Consider the following 17,442-nt stretch of genomic DNA (forward strand, 5'->3'; position numbering starts at 1 on the left):
TTATTTCTGTCAGGGATTCTGGTAGTGTGGCTATAAAGGTTCAGGAGGAGTAGCCATTTGAAGCTTCCTCCTTTTTGGTTTCTCTCAGGTGAAGAGATCCTTGGTCTGGTGTCTGGGGTGCCAGACACTATTGCCAAAAGGGCTAGATCAGGTTTATACTCTTGGCAGAAACTAGGGTTATCCCTTAAGACAAAAAGACCTGTACATATAGAACTTCAGACCTGTTCCCCTCCTGTGACAAAATAAATTTAATTGTAGGTTGGTATTATAATATTATGCTTCCTTCAGGGGACAAACTTCTCTATCCTCCAGTTTAGTATTCAGGCCACGCTCTGGTACAGAGCAATATTAGGGGTTCAGTCAAAGGAATCCTTGTTTCTCAAGTAGAGAAATAGCTAGTTACCCCAGTAGAATGTAGGCCATAGATGATGGTTAACCATCTGAAAAGACAGGGGAAAAGAAAGCCATCCCTTTACTAGTTTCTCCATCTCTTGTAAGTTCAAAGTGTCCCTTGACTAATTTGAATTCATGGATGTGTAAGCACCTCACACCCATACCTGGGAGGGTTAGGTGAGCAGTAGTATCACAGAACTCATCCTCATATTTTTTGAGTTCCCTAAATGGTGACAATGAGACCCTTTACTGATTTCTTCATGTCCTGATCCAGTTGTTATGCCTATACCTGAAATAGGGCTTCTTAAAAGAGTTAAAAAAATATACATTCCCTCAAGATTATATCTTTCCGGTGGAACTTATCTCTTTGGTCCATCTGCCTTGTCCTAGATATCATATGTGTCCTGTAGGCCCTTATTTTCTCCAGCCTTCATAGTCAGGACCACTATGATCCCTTTGATTTATCAGTCCAGGATGTAGTTCTAGCAGTAAGTCCAACGGGTACTAATTCCAGTGGGTCAGGCTCTAGGTCAGAGTTAGGGAAGCTGGAGCAGATCTGTGGTAGTCTACCCTTTGGCATTCTGTCAATGTCTGGATGAAAAGAACATTGAAGGAAATGTCTAACGATTTAGACCCAGGGATTTCCTTTTGTCTAAACTGGAAGAATAAGAACCTCCTCTGGGACTGGGTGGCACTGAGAGCAACAATCAGATGGTGGTATACAATTTTTCCTTAAGTCAAGGGAACTTCTTCCCTAAGGAGGTGAGTTAGGACCATAGGACAGAAGTGCTTGGTCAGTCAACCAGACTCAATGGGAAAAGCAACCAAAGTGTGTGTGTACACTTTATGGGAAAGTCGGTGGCCTCGCTTCGGCCTCAGAGTCCTTGGATCACACCAGAAAGTCCCATGATCAGAGTTCCTGGTGAGTTTCCAGATGAGACACCTTCATTCACATGTCAAGGGGATCGCTCAGAAACGAAACTAAAAAGTAGTTGGAACATTTCCTCGGCCAGAGGCAGAGGTGAGTTGATTTGGCCCCTAAGGACTCATTGTTTTCTATGTAGAGCCTTTAAAATAGAGCAAAGAGAAGCAGCAAAAGAGTGATAAGCGGTTGATTCCCTTTACTGACTGCACCAACGAACCCCAGAGATCCCTCAAGAGATGATACTGGCCTTTTCCTTAACCAAAGGTGTTGAAGCGAAAGAGACAAAGGGTCTCTGGCCAGCCGCCAGTCAAGTGGCGGAATCCTGAGCCACACCTCATGTAAATGAGGCATAAGACAATCGACCAATCAGAGGAGACCTGTGAGTCACGGCAAACCTGAAAACTACAGTCCTCACGCAGGTCTGTTCAACCCGCGAAATTCAAGCGTTGCTGGGAGAAGCTGGGGGTGGAAGGAACACTCCACATTCCGCGGTGGGAATGTTTAGACCTTTTGGAACATGCAGCCGTCCACCTTCCGGGTTCTGGCGGCTTAGGTGATGGGGAGGCAAATAGCAGTCCTCCTCCGTTGCGATGTTTCCTAGGGGGCATGTCCTACTCTGGAATTGTCCTTAGGGCCCTAGTTAACCTACCTATCAATAGGAGCGCAGCGTAAAATCCGTGCACTTGCGTGCCAGCTCGTGTGGCTTTGGCCGCACGCCGCTCCCGGTCCCGAGAAGATACCCTTGGCTCTGGGACCGAGGCCCCGAGGGGCGGGGTCGAGCGTGCGTCACTGCGTGCGTCAACCGCGGTGTGGCCCACAAGTCCAAGTGGGGCTGCCAGCAACTTCCGGGCGCAGAGGGGCGGGCAGGGCAGTGAGCATTTCTAGGGAGTCGGTCCGGGAGGCCCTCGTGGCTTCTCCGCTTGGGATTCGGTGATCCTCTGCAGAAGCAAAGGATAGGATGAAGGAAAAGGCTGGAGGGACCGCTGCGGGCCACACACGCCCGGGGAGTCGTCCTCTCCGTCCCGGCTGGCCGAGAAGGGCGGGGGAGTTCGTCCTCAGAGCCACGCCTCGCGCACGCGCGCCAGGAGCCAACCGCACTTGGCGGGCGCTTACGTGACGCGGGGCGGTGCCGTGGAGGCTGAGAGGGAGGGTAGCTGCAGGAGGTGGGGAGGGAAGCGCAAGGCGGAACCGACGGCGGCGGCGGCAGCAGCAGCATGGCTGCGCTCTACGGGGGTGTCGAGGGGTGAGTGCGGCTCGACGGCAGGAGCCCGGGACGAGCGGCGTAGGGCGTCCCAGGCCAGAGGGCGGGGCAGCGGATCCTTGTCAGGCCGGGAGGTGAGGTGGCCTTGCACCTCAAGGTCCGGCCAGTCTGGGCTGCTGGGCCTTGTCGAGGAGAGGTGTGTGCACGCGCAGGGGCGCCCCGGCGAGAGCGACCATGCGTGCCGCGCAGGGAGAACGCAGTCTCCCGGGCACACCTCGGGTGGGGGTCCTTTGTGTTTCGTGGCGGGACCACGCCCCTTTTCCCTGCAGGAACTACCCACTCTGCGGTGTTGTCTGGGGGAGCGGCTCCTTGCCTCATCCCCGGTCCCAGGGAGAGTTGCGGAACAGGTGTCAGGTGTGAAGTTGCATGGTGGAGAGTGGGAAAGAGGTAGAAGCTAGAACAGAGATTTTTTTTTTCCCTTTTTATTGCCAGAAGGTATCTTGCTGCCAAAGCCTCGGGGCTTCAGTTACCACAGATGTCAAGTGAGGACAGGGATGAACAAGATGATTGATTACCAAGCCTCCTGACAATGACAGAATGTGAATTTGGTTGTGTCAGATCGGGGCAAAATAGAAAGCTCTTATCTCAGCCAAAGCACTTTTCATTTAAAGATGGTCTAAGATTGGATTCACTCCCCTGGCAGCCACATCTTCCTGACTTTCATATGGGTTGTTAAGGTGGATTCTCTCTAGCCTGTATCCATGGCACTTTTTTTTTTCTTCAATGTTTGCATTCAGCCTTGTTATATTCATCTAAAAGAACTTGTCAAGAGATTGTTTTGGATGTTGAATCTGCCACCCCTTGAAACTCATGCCATCTTTGATTAGTAGGTCATCTTTGTTCTCTTAATTTTAAGATACTCCTAAAAGTACTGATCAGGAAACACAGCTCACCACCACAGATCTCTCTCTAAACTCTCAGGTCTCCCCTGCCATTACCATTAAAATACTTAATGGCTTAAGCATGTATCTGTTCTCCCTGATATTGGGTAAGCATTTCTCACAAGCCTATCTTGCAGCTGAAAGGCAGTCATTAGTTACTGTGAGAGGAGCAGAGGGGGATATTCCATTGTCTAGCTATATTGCCCAAGTATTGCTTCATCCAGGCTGTGGTGTGGCTTGGAGCTTGAGCTAGTGAACATCATAATCTAGTAAGAAGCAGAAACGACCAAATGTGCGTGCATGTGTATGTATGTGTGTGTGTGTATATGTATGTGTGTGTACATGAGCACCAGGACTGGGGTTGAATGTAGGACCTTGAACTTTTCCTGGGCATTTTGGCTCATTGGTTAGTGCTCTGTCACTTGAGCCATGCCTCCACTTCCAGGTTGTTTTTTTTGCTGGTTAATTGTAGTTAAGAGTCTCAGATTTGTCTGACCAGGCTGGTTTTTAACCACAGTCCTGGGATCTCAGCCTTCTGAGTAGCCAAGATCACAAGGGAGAGCCACTGATACCTAGCTTGAATACACTTGATAAAGAGGAACCTTACATAGCAATGATGCACTGTGAAGGCTTAACTAACGTGGGCCTTGTATCAGAAAAGTTTTTAAGGTCCAGGTCACAGTTAATTAGGTTCTCACAGGATAGATAGAATATCTTCAAAGGAAGGTAAGTGTGACTTACATTTCAGTTTCAAGAGCACAGCAAACAACTAAACCATAAAGGTGGGTTTGGGAGTAGTTACTGGGTTGCAGAAATTGTCTCTTCTGTTACACTGGCCTCTGCCTATAACAAGGACTACACAAGCTGAGCTCTTACCTGCAGGTTTTCCTGGGCAGAATTAAGTGCCCTCTTATGTTCTGTAGGGGAGGCACGCGGTCCAAGGTCCTTTTACTGTCGGAGGATGGGCAGATCCTGTCAGAAGCAGATGGACAGTGCACAAACCACTGGGTAAAAAAGTTATACTGATGGTACTAGAGGGCTTTTTCTGATTTTATCACTTTAACTCCTGTTGAGGTGGCTGGGATTCAGAGAGCAATCAGTAGGGGCTATACAGGTCCTCAAGCCTTCATAACTTCTCCTTCCCTGTTGGAGCCAGCTCATCGGGACAGACGCATGTGTGGAGAGAATCAACGAGATGGTGAACAGGGCCAAACAGAAAGCAGGGGTGGATCCTCTGGTACCCCTTCGGAGCTTGGTGAGTCTAGGGTAAAACTCAGAAATTAAGCCAGCAGCACTGAATGAAATAGGTGGCAAATTTGGACTAGAAGAGTTGATGACTGTAAGAGGATATGGCTTCCAGGTCCTGGTGTGGAAACTTAATCTTACCCATTCTCAAAGCTTTACTTTCCAGCTCTCTTGGAGAGCCATTGAGACTGATCTGAATCCCAGATTTGCTATTTTACATCACTGTGATCCTTAAGAGGTTACTTACCTTAAAAGGTCACTCAGTTTCCTCATTTGGAAAATGTGGATAGCAGTAGCTACCTTAAGAGTTGTTGAGAAAGTAAAGTGACCTGACACATTCCAAAATGGTTAGCATAGTCTGATCCAAATGTTAGCTATTGTTACTTCCAGTTCAACTCTTTCTCCCAAATTGATATAGCATTGTCTGAGAAGACATAGAAGTGAGATGTTCAACCTATGTATTTCAAATTGCCTTTTTTTCCTTTGATTTTTTGCTAAAAACACTGCTAGCTTCCACACTTCAACATGGTGTTTATGAATCTTTCTTTTCTTCTGTCCGTCTCTAGTTCAGGCTGTTCTTGTCTTCTGAGATGTTGTTGAATAAAGTAGAGGAACTAGAGCTGGGTGAACAGGGTATAGCCAGATGGAGAGGGCAGGAGGCAAACATCAGGATAGAAGAGGATTGAGAAAGAAGATAGGTTTTGGGTTCTACTCACTTGCTCACCTCCTCTGTGGCCTAGGGCTTATCCCTAAGCGGTGGGGAGCAGGAAGAAGCGGTTAGGATCCTGATGGACGAGCTGAGGCACCGATTTCCCTACCTGAGTGAAAGCTACATAATCACCACCGATGCCGCTGGCTCCATTGCCACAGCTACACCAGATGGTGAGAACGTGGGGGCAGAGGTGACATTGAGAACTGGTTTTCTTGGGAAAGCCCCAAGATGTAGCTTGAAAAACTTGTTTATAAATATCTGGAAGGCAGTCCCTGTCATATTCCACCCGTCTGCTTTCATGAGCACAAGTCTCTGCTAGAGTAAAGATGAGGGGACAGAAGGAGAAAGAGATGTGAGGAGTGGAGTCAAAGACCAGATTTCACTATAAGGTAGTGCCATGAGAAGCAGGCTGGGGGAAGCCAGGAGTATGTAGGAGAACATGCAAGAGATCTGATAGTGTAAAGAGTACTACAGCATGGGACTGGTGTTTGAATCCCAGCAATACTAAAGAAAAACCCAAACTAAATTCCAGCTTCTGGTATACTAGCTTACAGTCTGGGAGAGGCTAAGGAACTCCTCTAAGTTTCAGTTTCCTTATCTGTAAGTGGGACAATTGTATTCATAAAGTAACTTTCGGGTACTGATGATCACTGTAAGAACAGAGTTTAGCACAGTCTGGCACACAGTAGGCACTCAGTAAAGCAAGGAGAGTTACCTGAACACTGACTAGACAAGGAGCTACATTCTCTTAAGAAGGCACAGGTTATGGTCCTCTTGGAGTTTGTCTGAGATCAAAGCGCTCCCATTTGGAAGCTAGTGTGGTTTGGTTTTCTTATATCTGTTTGATTTTTCAAATTTTCTTTTTCTTTTTTTTTTTTTTTTTTGTGCTGGTTCTGGGGCTTAAAATTAGGGTCTGGGCACTGTTTGAGGTTTTTTTTTTTTCTCTCAAAGGTAGCATTCTACTAGTTGAGCTATAGCTCACTTTCACTTCCAGCTTTTTGGTGGTTTATTGGAGATAGTCTCAGACTTCCTGCCTGGGCTGGGCTTTGAACTATAGACCTCAGATCTCAGCCTCTTGAGTAGCTAGAGCCACTTGCACCTGGCTGTTCCTCTTTGAGATTGGGTGGTGATCTGTTTTTCTTTTTTGGTTGGAGGGGTTCTTTCTGTCCTGTGTTTTTTCAGTTGGAAGCTATTGCTATATGTAGGGCTGTGGCCTCATTGAGCCTCCTGTGCCCTTTCTCCAGGTGGGATTGTGCTCATCTCTGGGACAGGCTCCAACTGCAGGCTCATCAACCCTGATGGCTCTGAGAGTGGCTGTGGTGGCTGGGGCCACATGATGGGTGATGAGGGCTCAGGTGAGTTCACACTGGTATTGGCTCAGCGGCATGGACTTCTTCCTGTCCTGCGGTTCTCCATATCTTACCACTGCCTGCTAATTCTTGGGGCTCTCTGGGGAGAGAGCTTAACCGTGACCATTCCAAGTGCAGGATAATGATTGTCATAGAGATATGAATGTTAGGTTGACCTCTTACCTTGCTCTTCAGGAGTGTCTTGTACCCAGAGTTCAGGTTCATGCTTCAGCATTATGGCTATGCTGCCTATACAGACTTTTGGAGACCTTAGGGAAGAGTTGAATCTGAAGGTAAAGCCCATAGGTGTCAGGAGATGCCACACAAGTCTCCTGGTAGCAAAGGGGTATAGAAACATCTCCTACCTTTATTATGTTTAGCCCATATACATTTCCATAGGGGCCTTTGGGTCCCAGTTTATGCCATGACTACTGGTGTTTGTATAGCTGACCAATGTCTTTGAGTAGGAACTGGTATGATACTGGTTCACATGTTCTGTTTTTCCTCTCCAGCTTTTCTTACCTGGGTCAGTCAGATACAATGTAATTGAATCATGAAACTTAATTTGCTGTAAAATTGAAGCAGACCACTGACCTTGTCTTAGTCTGTGTTTTTTTTTTTTCCTGGTGAGTAAACTCCCTCGAGAGATTTCCCTAATATCCTTCTCTGCTCTCTGCAGCCTACTGGATTGCACACCAAGCTGTGAAAATAGTGTTTGATTCCATAGACAACCTGGAGGCGGCTCCTCATGATATTGGCTACGTCAAACAGGCTATGTTCAACTATTTTCAGGTACTCACCTACTCCGAGTGAACACCTGGAATAGAACACTGGGGACTGACTGTAGGACAGTACTTGAATGAGCCAAGGGTGGGTGAGAGACTCAGAGATGTGGGGTAGAGAGGTTGTACGTAACAACAGGGGTCACATGTGAAATGTGAAAAGTGCATTCCAGAAAGGGGTCATGAGGAAGATGTGATTTGATAAGTGGTTAGCCAGATTTCCTTCTTGGGCAGCTAAAACCTATTGGGAGGGCACAGCAGAAGGTCTGGGCTAAGATGAAACCTGCATGGGGAGGTTGGGAGGCAGAGATAGCATTGAGTCTGAACAAATGCATTGGGTTATGAAAGCCTGTTAAGAGGTGGGCAGGCTGGTGCCAGTGGCTCATGCCTGTGATCTTAGCTTTGCAGGAAGGATCGAGGATTGAGGTTTGAAAACATTTTGGGCAGGAAAGTCTGTGAGACTTTTATTTCCAATTAAAAACCAAAAAGCTAGAAATGGCTTTTTTTGGTGGCTCAAGTGGTAGAGCAGTAGCCTTGCACACAAAAGCTCAGGGATAGGGGCTGGGAAGGTGGCTCAGTGGTAAGAGTGCTTGCCTTGCATGCATGAGGCCCTGGGTTCCATTCCTCAGCACCACATAAGCAGAAAAAGCTGGAAGTGGTGCTGTGGGGCAAGTGGCAGAGCACTAGCCTTGAGCTGAAGAGCTAGGGATAGCACTCAGGCCCAGAGTTCAGGCCCCATGACTGACAAAAAACAAACAAACAAAAAAACAACCAAAAAACCCCTCAGGGATAGTGCCCAGGTCCTGAGTTCAAGCTCCAAGACTGGCATACACACAGCAAAAGGTGTGCAAGGAGACTTTAGGAAAGAACAGCCTGTACTTAGGGCATCAGGTGTTGACTACGCAGTATTCATTTGTAATGGATTAGGAGAAACCACTGCTTTCAGGTGGAGCCAGAGGTAAAAGGGAGAGAAGGAACATATGCTCATTTGATAGCATCTCTGCTTGACAGCTAGTCTTTTGTTCAGCCATTTAGGAAAGGTAGGACTAGGGCTAACATAGGAAATTGAAGATGTTGGAAGGGAGGGCCTTTCTTCTCAGAGCTGAGGGTTGGTGATTAAATAGGAACCCTGGCCTGTACCTAGGAAAGCAATAAGGGAAAGTGCAATGAAGTTGTCCTGATTCAGCCAGTTGGGTCAAAACTGTCCATTACTATGTCCATCAGTTGCTCTTAATACCATTTACTACTTTGTATAAGGTTGTAAAGGAGATACTACATTGTTGTGGATCTTGGATCTTCAAATTTTAGCCCCTCCCTAAAATGTATTCTGGTGAATCCCTGGTGCCTTATCGGGGACTTAGTTATGGATGTGCAAATTTGTTAAAAGACCTCTTCTGGAGTTTGGGAGAAGTGACTCTTTTTCTTGGTTGCAGTACTTCTCAGAGCCTTTGATTTGTAATGTGTATTGTGACTCTCAGGGGAATTGCCTGGTGTGTTTTCCTTAGATTCCTTAGTTTTTGTTTTTGTTCTTGTTCTCTTTGCCAGTTCTAGGTCTTGAACTCAGGGCATGGACACTGTCCCTGAGCTTCTTTTGCTCAAGGCTAGCACTCTACCACTTGAGCCACAGCACCACTTCCAGCTTTTCCCGTTTATGTGGTACTGAGGAATTGAACCTAGGGCTTCGTGCACTCTACCACTAAACCACATGCCCAGTCCCTAGATTCCTTAAAATAACTCTTTCCCAGAATGTTTCAGGAAATACTGAACACTCTGATGAACACAGATCTGTATTCTGCTGCCTTCGTCTTTAGTAAGCAGTGAAGTCTGAATTGGGAAAAATCACAACTTTTCTCACGTGAGAAATTTCAAATCTCTACACTTTCTAGACCTAATGAAACACAAACTCCAAAAACTAATGTAGAGATATTAGGAAGACAACTAGGGTGAACAAATTGGAGATTTTTGCTTCTCATGACTGTCTTGTGCTCCTTTCTCTGTCTCTCAGGTACCAGATCGGCTAGGAATCCTCACTCATCTGTATAGAGACTTTGATAAAAGCAGGTTTGCTGGGTTTTGCCGGAAAATTGCAGAAGGTACTGGTGTCAGGGCAGTTCCCTAAAAATCTCTTAAGTAGTGGGTAGAATGGGGTTCAGATGGGGCTTAGATGCCAGTTTCTCTCTCATCAGGTGGCCTCAGTGGTCTGCTACCTCGCTCCTAGGCTTTTATTTGTGGCAAGAACCTTGAGAGGCTGAAGGACAAGTGCACTGTACTGACAATGGTTTTATAATACCTTCCTTTCTGTCTATGATAGTTCTCATGGCCTGTGTAAACTGCATTCCTGTTTTTAAGAAATTTATGAATTTGTCCTTTGGACACGTAACTTTTTCTTTTTAAACTGATTATACCTAAAGAACTAGGGGATTAAAGAGAGCCCAACATAGAATTTACAGGTCTATACATTGCTTTCTCCTCTGGAAAGGCCACATTCTCTTCATTTAAATACCTTAGCCTAAGGGGATTCTAAGGCTCTCTTAGATGCTGGGATTGAGGTTTATTCACAGCACTGAGTCAGGAAAGGACAGACCAACAGCAACTGGCGGTAAGTAGGGTACTAATAAGGATGTTAGTCTGCTGTTCTCAGCCAGAGTCCTGAGTCCTCAGAACTGAGAGACTCATAGAAATGCAATATGAGCATTATTAGAGTCCAATGCCAGTACCCAGGTGCTATAGTGGGGGCAGTGGGGTGAGCCACCTCTGGCACCGGGTACCCGGTACCTATCTAGGGAAAATGGAGAGGTGGCAGTGAGACTTGCTTAACCCTGAGTTATGAGGCATGCAGTCATCCTGATCTAGACTTACTAACTACAAGTGCTCCTGAGGTTGCTGCTTTACCACAGAGAGAATAACCCAGGACAGACCACTCCTAGGCACTCTCCAGCCACCTTCCTTCCTCCCTGCCCCAGGTGCACATCAGGGAGACCCTCTTTCCCGTTACATCTTCAAGAAGGCTGGGGAGATGCTGGGAAGACATGTTGTAGCAGTGTTGCCTGAGATTGACCCGGTGAGTTGTGGGGAGCAAGATGGGCAGCTGCTAGCTAGGTTTGGCTCTTTCCTTTGTTGATGAGACCATCCATTAAGCCCTGTGTAAATTGGGTACTATGTTAGGATATGGAGAAAAAAGTTCTGTCTCAAACACAAAACCGACTCCTTTTTGTGAGTCAGTCTTAAATGTGTATTTATATTTAGCAAATTGATTTAATGTGTTTTTCTGTCCATCCCCCTCCCTTCTATCCTCTCTATTGTTAAATTTGTATCTTCCTTTTTCCTCCCTTTATGACTAGTTTCCTCCCTCTGCTTCTTAGCTAGAGGGAGGGTGTCGGAGAGGAGAAGATTGGTCTTAGGAAGCTACTCATTGGCTTGCTCAGCCCACAGCATCCATTTTCTGTCTTCTGCCCAGGTCTTATTCCAAGGGGAGATTGGCCTCCCCATCCTATGTGTGGGCTCTGTGTGGAAGAGCTGGGAGCTGCTGAAGGAAGGTAAGCCTGAGTATAGGAGACAGAGGGGTTGGGTAAGAGCAGAGGATGGGCTGGAGAGGGCCCTGGGAAACCTGCATATCCTAGGTGGGCCACTGATGCCCCAGGATAGGGCATTCAGCCTTCACTGCCATTGAGCCATTTTACTCTGTCCTATCCAACTTTCTTGAACTGTTTGAAGTCATGGCTAGTACATACTATGTATGTGCTCTACACTGAGCTACACCTTCAGCCTCTTGAACTCTTGAAAAGATGTCACATTCTAAATAATTTATTAATCATCTTTTAAAGATCAAGGTCAAATCTAGCTTAGAATGTGATAATTCTCCATGATGTGTCTAGTCAACATCATTCTGGCCAGAAGGAAATTATTTCTAAGTCTGGCAGCATTGTCTCAGGCATTTACATGGCTTCCACTAGGCATTCTGAAGTAGCTCAAGGACTGTCATCTAAGTTTCCAATATTAAGAAGTTCCCAACTCCACAGGCTTCGGAGCTGAGAGGGAGGTAGGTCTCTCAGGTTTCTGGCTCCAGAACCTACAGCTATTACTGGGTCCCTATGTCCTGGTGCTTCCTGAATACTGGGGACTTAATGGGCCTCTTCAGAGAAATGTCTTGGAATCTTTGTTCTCTCCTCCCTGTTGGTCCCCACATTGACTGCCAGTCTCTTCTCATCCTAACCTTCCTGTTTTCCAGGTTTCCTTTTGGCACTGACCCAAGGCCGAGAGATCCAGGCTCAGAATTCCTTCTCCAGCTTCACCCTGATGAAGCTGAGGCACTCCTCTGCCCTGGGGGGTGCCAGCCTAGGGGCTAGGCACATTGGGTACCTCCTCCCCATGGACTACAAGGTCAATGCTGTTGCCTTCTACTCCTATACCTTCTCCTAGGGGGCTTTGCCCTGGCTCCACCTGCCCCAAACTCAGTGGACATTGGGTGTTGGAAGGGAGGTGTCTTTTCAACCACATATAGAAAATAAAAGCACTTTACCTACTCCACAAACCCAGTTGGATTGTGTTATCAAGCACCCTCACTGTGTACATCTTCAGTACACCTCAAGGAGGTATCCCAGCATTCTCAGGAATTATTTTGTCCTGAATTTATTTCTAAATGCTTGGTCAATGATCTGTGTCACTCACTACACTCTTGGGCAGGTAATTTATGCAATCTAGTACATCCTTATTGCCTTACACCATATGCTTTATGGCTTCAGGTAACCTGTCATCTGTTTCCTGCCAGAGTAAGGAATAATTCCTGACTTACCAGACAGTGGAACTCAGTGGTCTCCATTCAGAACCTTAACCTTCAATGTGTATCACACCCTCTCCTGAGACTCTTACCTAGGCTATAGAAGTTAGTACAGTTCTAGCCTCTGAGATTTTTTTTTTGTCAGTACTAGGGTTTGAATTCAGTGCCTTGTGCTTGCTAAATAAGCAGGTTATACCCCTTGAGCAACTTTAGTATTCCCTTTTTATATTGGTTCAGGATCTTGAAACTAGGGCTTTGTTTTATGCCCAGGCTTGCCTGGAGTGTGATCTTCCTATTTGTGCTTCTTTTGGTTGCTAGGTTAACAGGTGCACGCCACTATGCCAGTCATAGATTGAGATGGAGTCCATTGAATTTTATATCCAGGTTGGCTTTGAACCATGATTCCCTGATCTCTGCTTCCCAAGTAGCTAGCATTATAGGCTTAAGACTCCATGCCTGGCTAGGAGAGTTTTTTTTTTAACCTCACTGGATTTGGTAATTGTAGGTAACCAGGAACTGCAGTTTTTCAAAATGAATGAACTCTTGAAAATTTATGAGGGTTGCTGAGATCCAGAAAAGCCAGTTAGGCACTGTTCAAGTGGCCTGCCCACCTACCGATTACTGGTTACACATGACTGTTTTTGTTGTGTGGTCCTGGGAGTGATGAACATCTGTAGAGAGTAGATATGATTCCTGTCCTGGCTTCTGTAGTGTAATCAGTGAAGACAGGTCTAAAGCTTCCTGTTCTGTCTGTGTTTCTTGAAGAATGAAGATTTTTTTTTTTTTCCGGTTGTGGGGCCTGAACTCTGGGCCTGGGTGCTGTCCCTTAGATCTCCAGTTCAAGGCTAGCGCTCTACCACTTGAGCCACAGTGCCACTTCCAGCTTTTTTTTTTCTGCTTATGTGGTGCTAAGGAATGGAACCCAGGGCCTTATACATGCAAGGCAAGCACTCTACCACTGAGCCACCTTCCCAGCCCCAAAGATAGTTTTGATTCACAGTGGCTACAACCACAGGGATCAAGACGATAAGCTAATAGAAGGTATGGCCATATCCTGGACATCAGTTCTCAAATGTGTACATCAATTCTAGAATTTAAAATTTGCTTTTGTCTTCTGCCCTGCCCCAACACCTCAGGATGTTTGATTCAACAGATCAAGGATGAGTAGGGTAGGTGGAGGATTTTTATTTTTAAGAGGGGGGGGTCACTGTGTTTCTCAGGAAACCCTTAACCCTTAGGCCCAAGCATTCATTCTGCTTCAACCTCCCAAGTACCTGGAAGCATAGTCATGTACTCAATGTCTTTCTAGAAATTTTCCTTTCTGCTAAATCACTTGGGTAACTATTACTGCAAATGTAAGCATCTGTACTTGAGGTAGCTTTATCTTACAGCTTTTGACTCCTGACCAGGTCTTATTAAAGGTCTTGGATACAACCTTGTTGGCCAAGTCAGGTGACACAAAGTAACATACAGAACACAATGGTCAAGGCTCTTCAGTTTCAACCCATGCAGTGAACTGGTCCTTTGAGCAATTAGAACTTAAGCTAAGGCCATTCTGAAGTGACAGCTTCCAATGTTTACATCTAGTCTTGACCAAGCTAGGGGCCAACTCTCAGCAGTCTATAGGACCTCACCTGGCAAAAAGCTTGCAGGTAACAAGGACAACAGAGGTGTCATTGCTGTACCCTGTAGTCTTAATATAGTTAAGTTGTAAGCTTGGTAGTTTTTGTATACCTGTATTTCTCATGTTTTCAGGTCTAGGCTCAAATAGTGTAAGAGTGTAAATACTGAAGCTATTAATTTCTTCAGGTAATGACATTCATTACTGTGTAGACTTCACAGTTGCAATTGGACACTGAAGGAGCAGAGTAAAAAGCACATGTTTTGGTTTTTGAAAGTGCCCCTGTACCTGAGTATTGAAGAACCATTAGCTGAAGAAAATGAATCATTTTTGTTTTTCAGGGCTGGGAATTGAACCCATGGCCTCATGTATGCCAGGCTGTACCTCTCAGCTATATTCCCAGCCCCCCAAAATGAAGACAGCTTTAGATATAGTCACATTTGTTTCTGGATAACATGTGATAAGGTTACTTATTCTCCACTTAGGCTCTATTACACAAGTTGTACCACTTAAGACTCCTACAGAAATTGTGGTACAGAAAAATATTTGTTATACCCACTTTAAACTAATTGTATTCTCCTTCTCCCAACAATATCAGGAGCAGTTCATGTGATTCTGCGCCACCTGCATCTGAGCCTAGAAGGCAAGAGCAGTAAGCACTGGACTTGGAGGCCAGCACTGTTTCCACATACCTGTGGTCTCATGGATGGCAGTCTTGGTTCATCCAGCTGATGTTGTCTTAGGTATGCTGAATGCTCTAAGAATTAAAAATGAGAGCTGGGCACTAGTGGTAGACTCCTGTAATCCTAACTGCTCAGGATCATGGTTTGAAGCCAGTCCAGCCAGGAGTCTGTAAGACTCTTATCTCCAATTAATCACTAAAAAGCTGGAAGTGAAGCTGTGGCTCAAGTGGTAGAGGTTAGTCTTGAACTCAAGGACAATACCCAGGTCCTGAGTTTAAGCCCCAGGACCAGCACTAGAAAAAAAAAATTAAAAATCAGTACATCAGGACTGGGAATGTGGCTTAGTGGTAGAGTGCTCACCTAGCATTCACAAAACCCTGGTTTTGATTCAACATACACAGAAAAAGCCAGAAATGGCGCTGTGGCTCAAGTTGTAGAGTGCTAGCCTAGGGAAAAAAAAGCTTAGGGACAGCGCCCAGGCCCTGAGTTCAAGCCCCAGGACTAGCAAAAAAAAAAAAAAAAAAAAAAATTCTTTGCAGTCTCGGGACAGCATTTAAAAATACCTGCACTTCAATATATTCAATTACATTTAGTGACATTTAAAAACTGCCCACAGTCCACAACTTCAAGGGTTATACAGCCCTACATTCACCCTAGCTATAATATTTCAAACAGTTCTAAGTGGGCAAGTCAGCTCAGTTTTCTTGTTTTGGGAAAAAGGTAGTAATAGCCAATTCTAGTCTGGTCCCTAGTCTGGTCCATGATCTTTTGGCTATATGATAGCCAAAATGACTGGGAGATTTTCAAGTTAAGTATTAAGTTGAAATAAGCACAAACTTCTACTAAACAAACCTCGGTAGCAGCCTGTGCATCTTACTAATCTGGAAGCCCAAGTGTCTAAGATTGTGCTTGGTATATAGCACATAATTGAGTGGGGTAAAGCAGATATGAAATCTCCTGTTTAGGTAGGAGCTGGCTTTTCCCCAACAGGAAAATAACTATATAGTTTGCCTACTAGCCCAAGGATTCCCTTTTTACTACCTTTTGATTCAAAACATTTCTATTACTAGCTATTAGTAAGTGCCTTTACATGCCAGTCAATATTTAAAAATTCTAATTTTCATAGCAGCTGTGAGGGTATCACACCTTTACAGAGACACAGATTCAGACCAAAGAAAGTGAAAGTGGGATTCGCTCAGTCTCCCAAGCCCATGCTTTTACTACTTCATAATCCTACTTGGAAGGAAAGCAGTTCAACTGTGTGGCTCCATTGTGTGACAAATCTTTCATACCACACAAATCCCCTATAATATAGTGAAAGTGACCTAACCTTAGAAAAGTATCACTTCTAGCAAATGCATTTTATTGAGATTTTCAACAGCTGCCATTTGGCTTATAACTTTGAAGGCCTGTCCCTTATCCAGAAGTTAGCTAGCATATAATGTTTAGGAGGAGGAAACAAACACTTGTCTAACAAGGGTCCAAAGTCTTGACCTGAGTTGGCTGGAAGAGCCCAGGAACCATCAACATTTCCCTCAAAAGGACATTCAACAGTTGCCGGTGCACTGAGGGCTCTACTGCCCATCTCCTCTGCCATAGGCTCTCCTTCTTGCCACATATATCACATATATCTACCTGTAATACATACAGCTTTGCAAATGGAGAGGACGCTGTAATTAGATCAGATTCCTCCAGTCTGGGATAGGAGAAACCACAGCCCTGACGGTTCCACTTCCTTGTTCACTCATATACTCATAATTATTAAATGGATTTATCAGATGAGTCAAAAGTCCTGATGTATAGTAGGTAACACAAAAAATTTATTAAAAAGTTGCAAATTATAAAAATGTTTGCAGCAATTAAGATTCCTGTGGAACCTATGATGACAAATCTGGTTCTGAAAAGTAGTTCCTTTAACACAGCAGCTTCCATTCCTGTTTGGAGGGTTTGATTAAGACCACAGGAATGGAAAGTCAATGTAAAAGGCTCTCAGGTCAGAAAATGTAACCTATCCATCAAAGGGATACAACTCAGCAATAAAAGGAACACACCTCCAAAACAAGTTACATGTCAAATATAACACTGAATGAAGAGTGGAACATGTGACCACACAGTATATGATTCCATTGATATGAAATGTCCAGAAAAGGTAGGTTTTTGTAGAGACAGAAAGTTAGTGGTACCTAGAGCTGGGGTGGGGACAATGAATAAATGAGTATAAAGTTTCTCATTCCAACATTCTAAGACTGAAGAAAGTTACTAAATCACTGATATGCATATTTTGAGTGAATTAGTGTGTGTGTGTTTTAAGGACTCCATCTCCACTCTTCAAGCTCTAACCATTATTAAAGGCTCACAATAAGCAGAAAAGGATTCTCCATTAGTATAGATTTAAAGTGACACCTTAGTTTTATTAGGGGTCAAGAACATAGCTCAGAAATAGCGTTCAAATCCTGAGTCTAATCCCCAGCACTCCAAAATGAAAAGTTATTTTTCTTTGTAGTATTAAATAGCTTAGCATCTTTTTTTTTTCTTCTTCTTCTTTTTTTTTTCCCCAGTTGTGGAGCTTGAACTCTGGGCCTGGGCACCTGAGCTCTTCAGCTCAAGGTGAGCGCTCTACCACTTGAGCCACAGCGTTATTTACTGGAGATAAGAGTCTCACGGACTTTCCTGCCCAGGCTGGCTTTGAACTGAGATCCTCAGCCTCAAGAGTAGCTAGGATTATAGGCGTTGAGCCACCAGTGCCTGGCTGAATGTTTCTTTTTGCATTTAAAAAAGAGAAACCCAGCAAGAACCTAGACCTAGGGAAGAAA

The 17,442-nt window shown here is 45.1% G+C and overlaps 1 protein-coding gene across 3 annotated transcripts; it reads left to right on the plus strand.

The window, feature by feature from the left end:
• Positions 1-2,484: 2,484 nt before the first annotated feature.
• On the plus strand, positions 2,485-12,074 carry Nagk (N-acetylglucosamine kinase). Of its 3 annotated transcripts, none has more exons than XM_042699768.1 (10): positions 2,485-2,561; positions 4,384-4,468; positions 4,613-4,715; positions 5,446-5,587; positions 6,662-6,772; positions 7,446-7,558; positions 9,554-9,641; positions 10,512-10,609; positions 11,006-11,084; positions 11,777-12,074. In XM_042699768.1, the coding sequence occupies exons 2-10, from the start codon at positions 4,422-4,424 to the stop codon at positions 11,965-11,967; spliced, it is 972 nt and encodes a 323-aa protein (XP_042555702.1). In that variant the 5' UTR covers positions 2,485-2,561; positions 4,384-4,421; the 3' UTR covers positions 11,968-12,074. The 3 variants fall into 3 exon arrangements, with proteins under 3 accessions (XP_042555702.1, XP_042555701.1, XP_042555703.1); XM_042699767.1 differs by having other exon boundaries at positions 4,617-4,715; XM_042699769.1 differs by lacking the exon at positions 5,446-5,587.
• Positions 12,075-17,442: the final 5,368 nt, after the last annotated feature.

This window comes from Dipodomys spectabilis, unplaced genomic scaffold, assembly GCF_019054845.1.
Source record: "Dipodomys spectabilis isolate Male_0828 unplaced genomic scaffold, ASM1905484v1 ptg000262l, whole genome shotgun sequence".
Classification (NCBI taxonomy): domain Eukaryota; kingdom Metazoa; phylum Chordata; class Mammalia; order Rodentia; family Heteromyidae; genus Dipodomys; species Dipodomys spectabilis.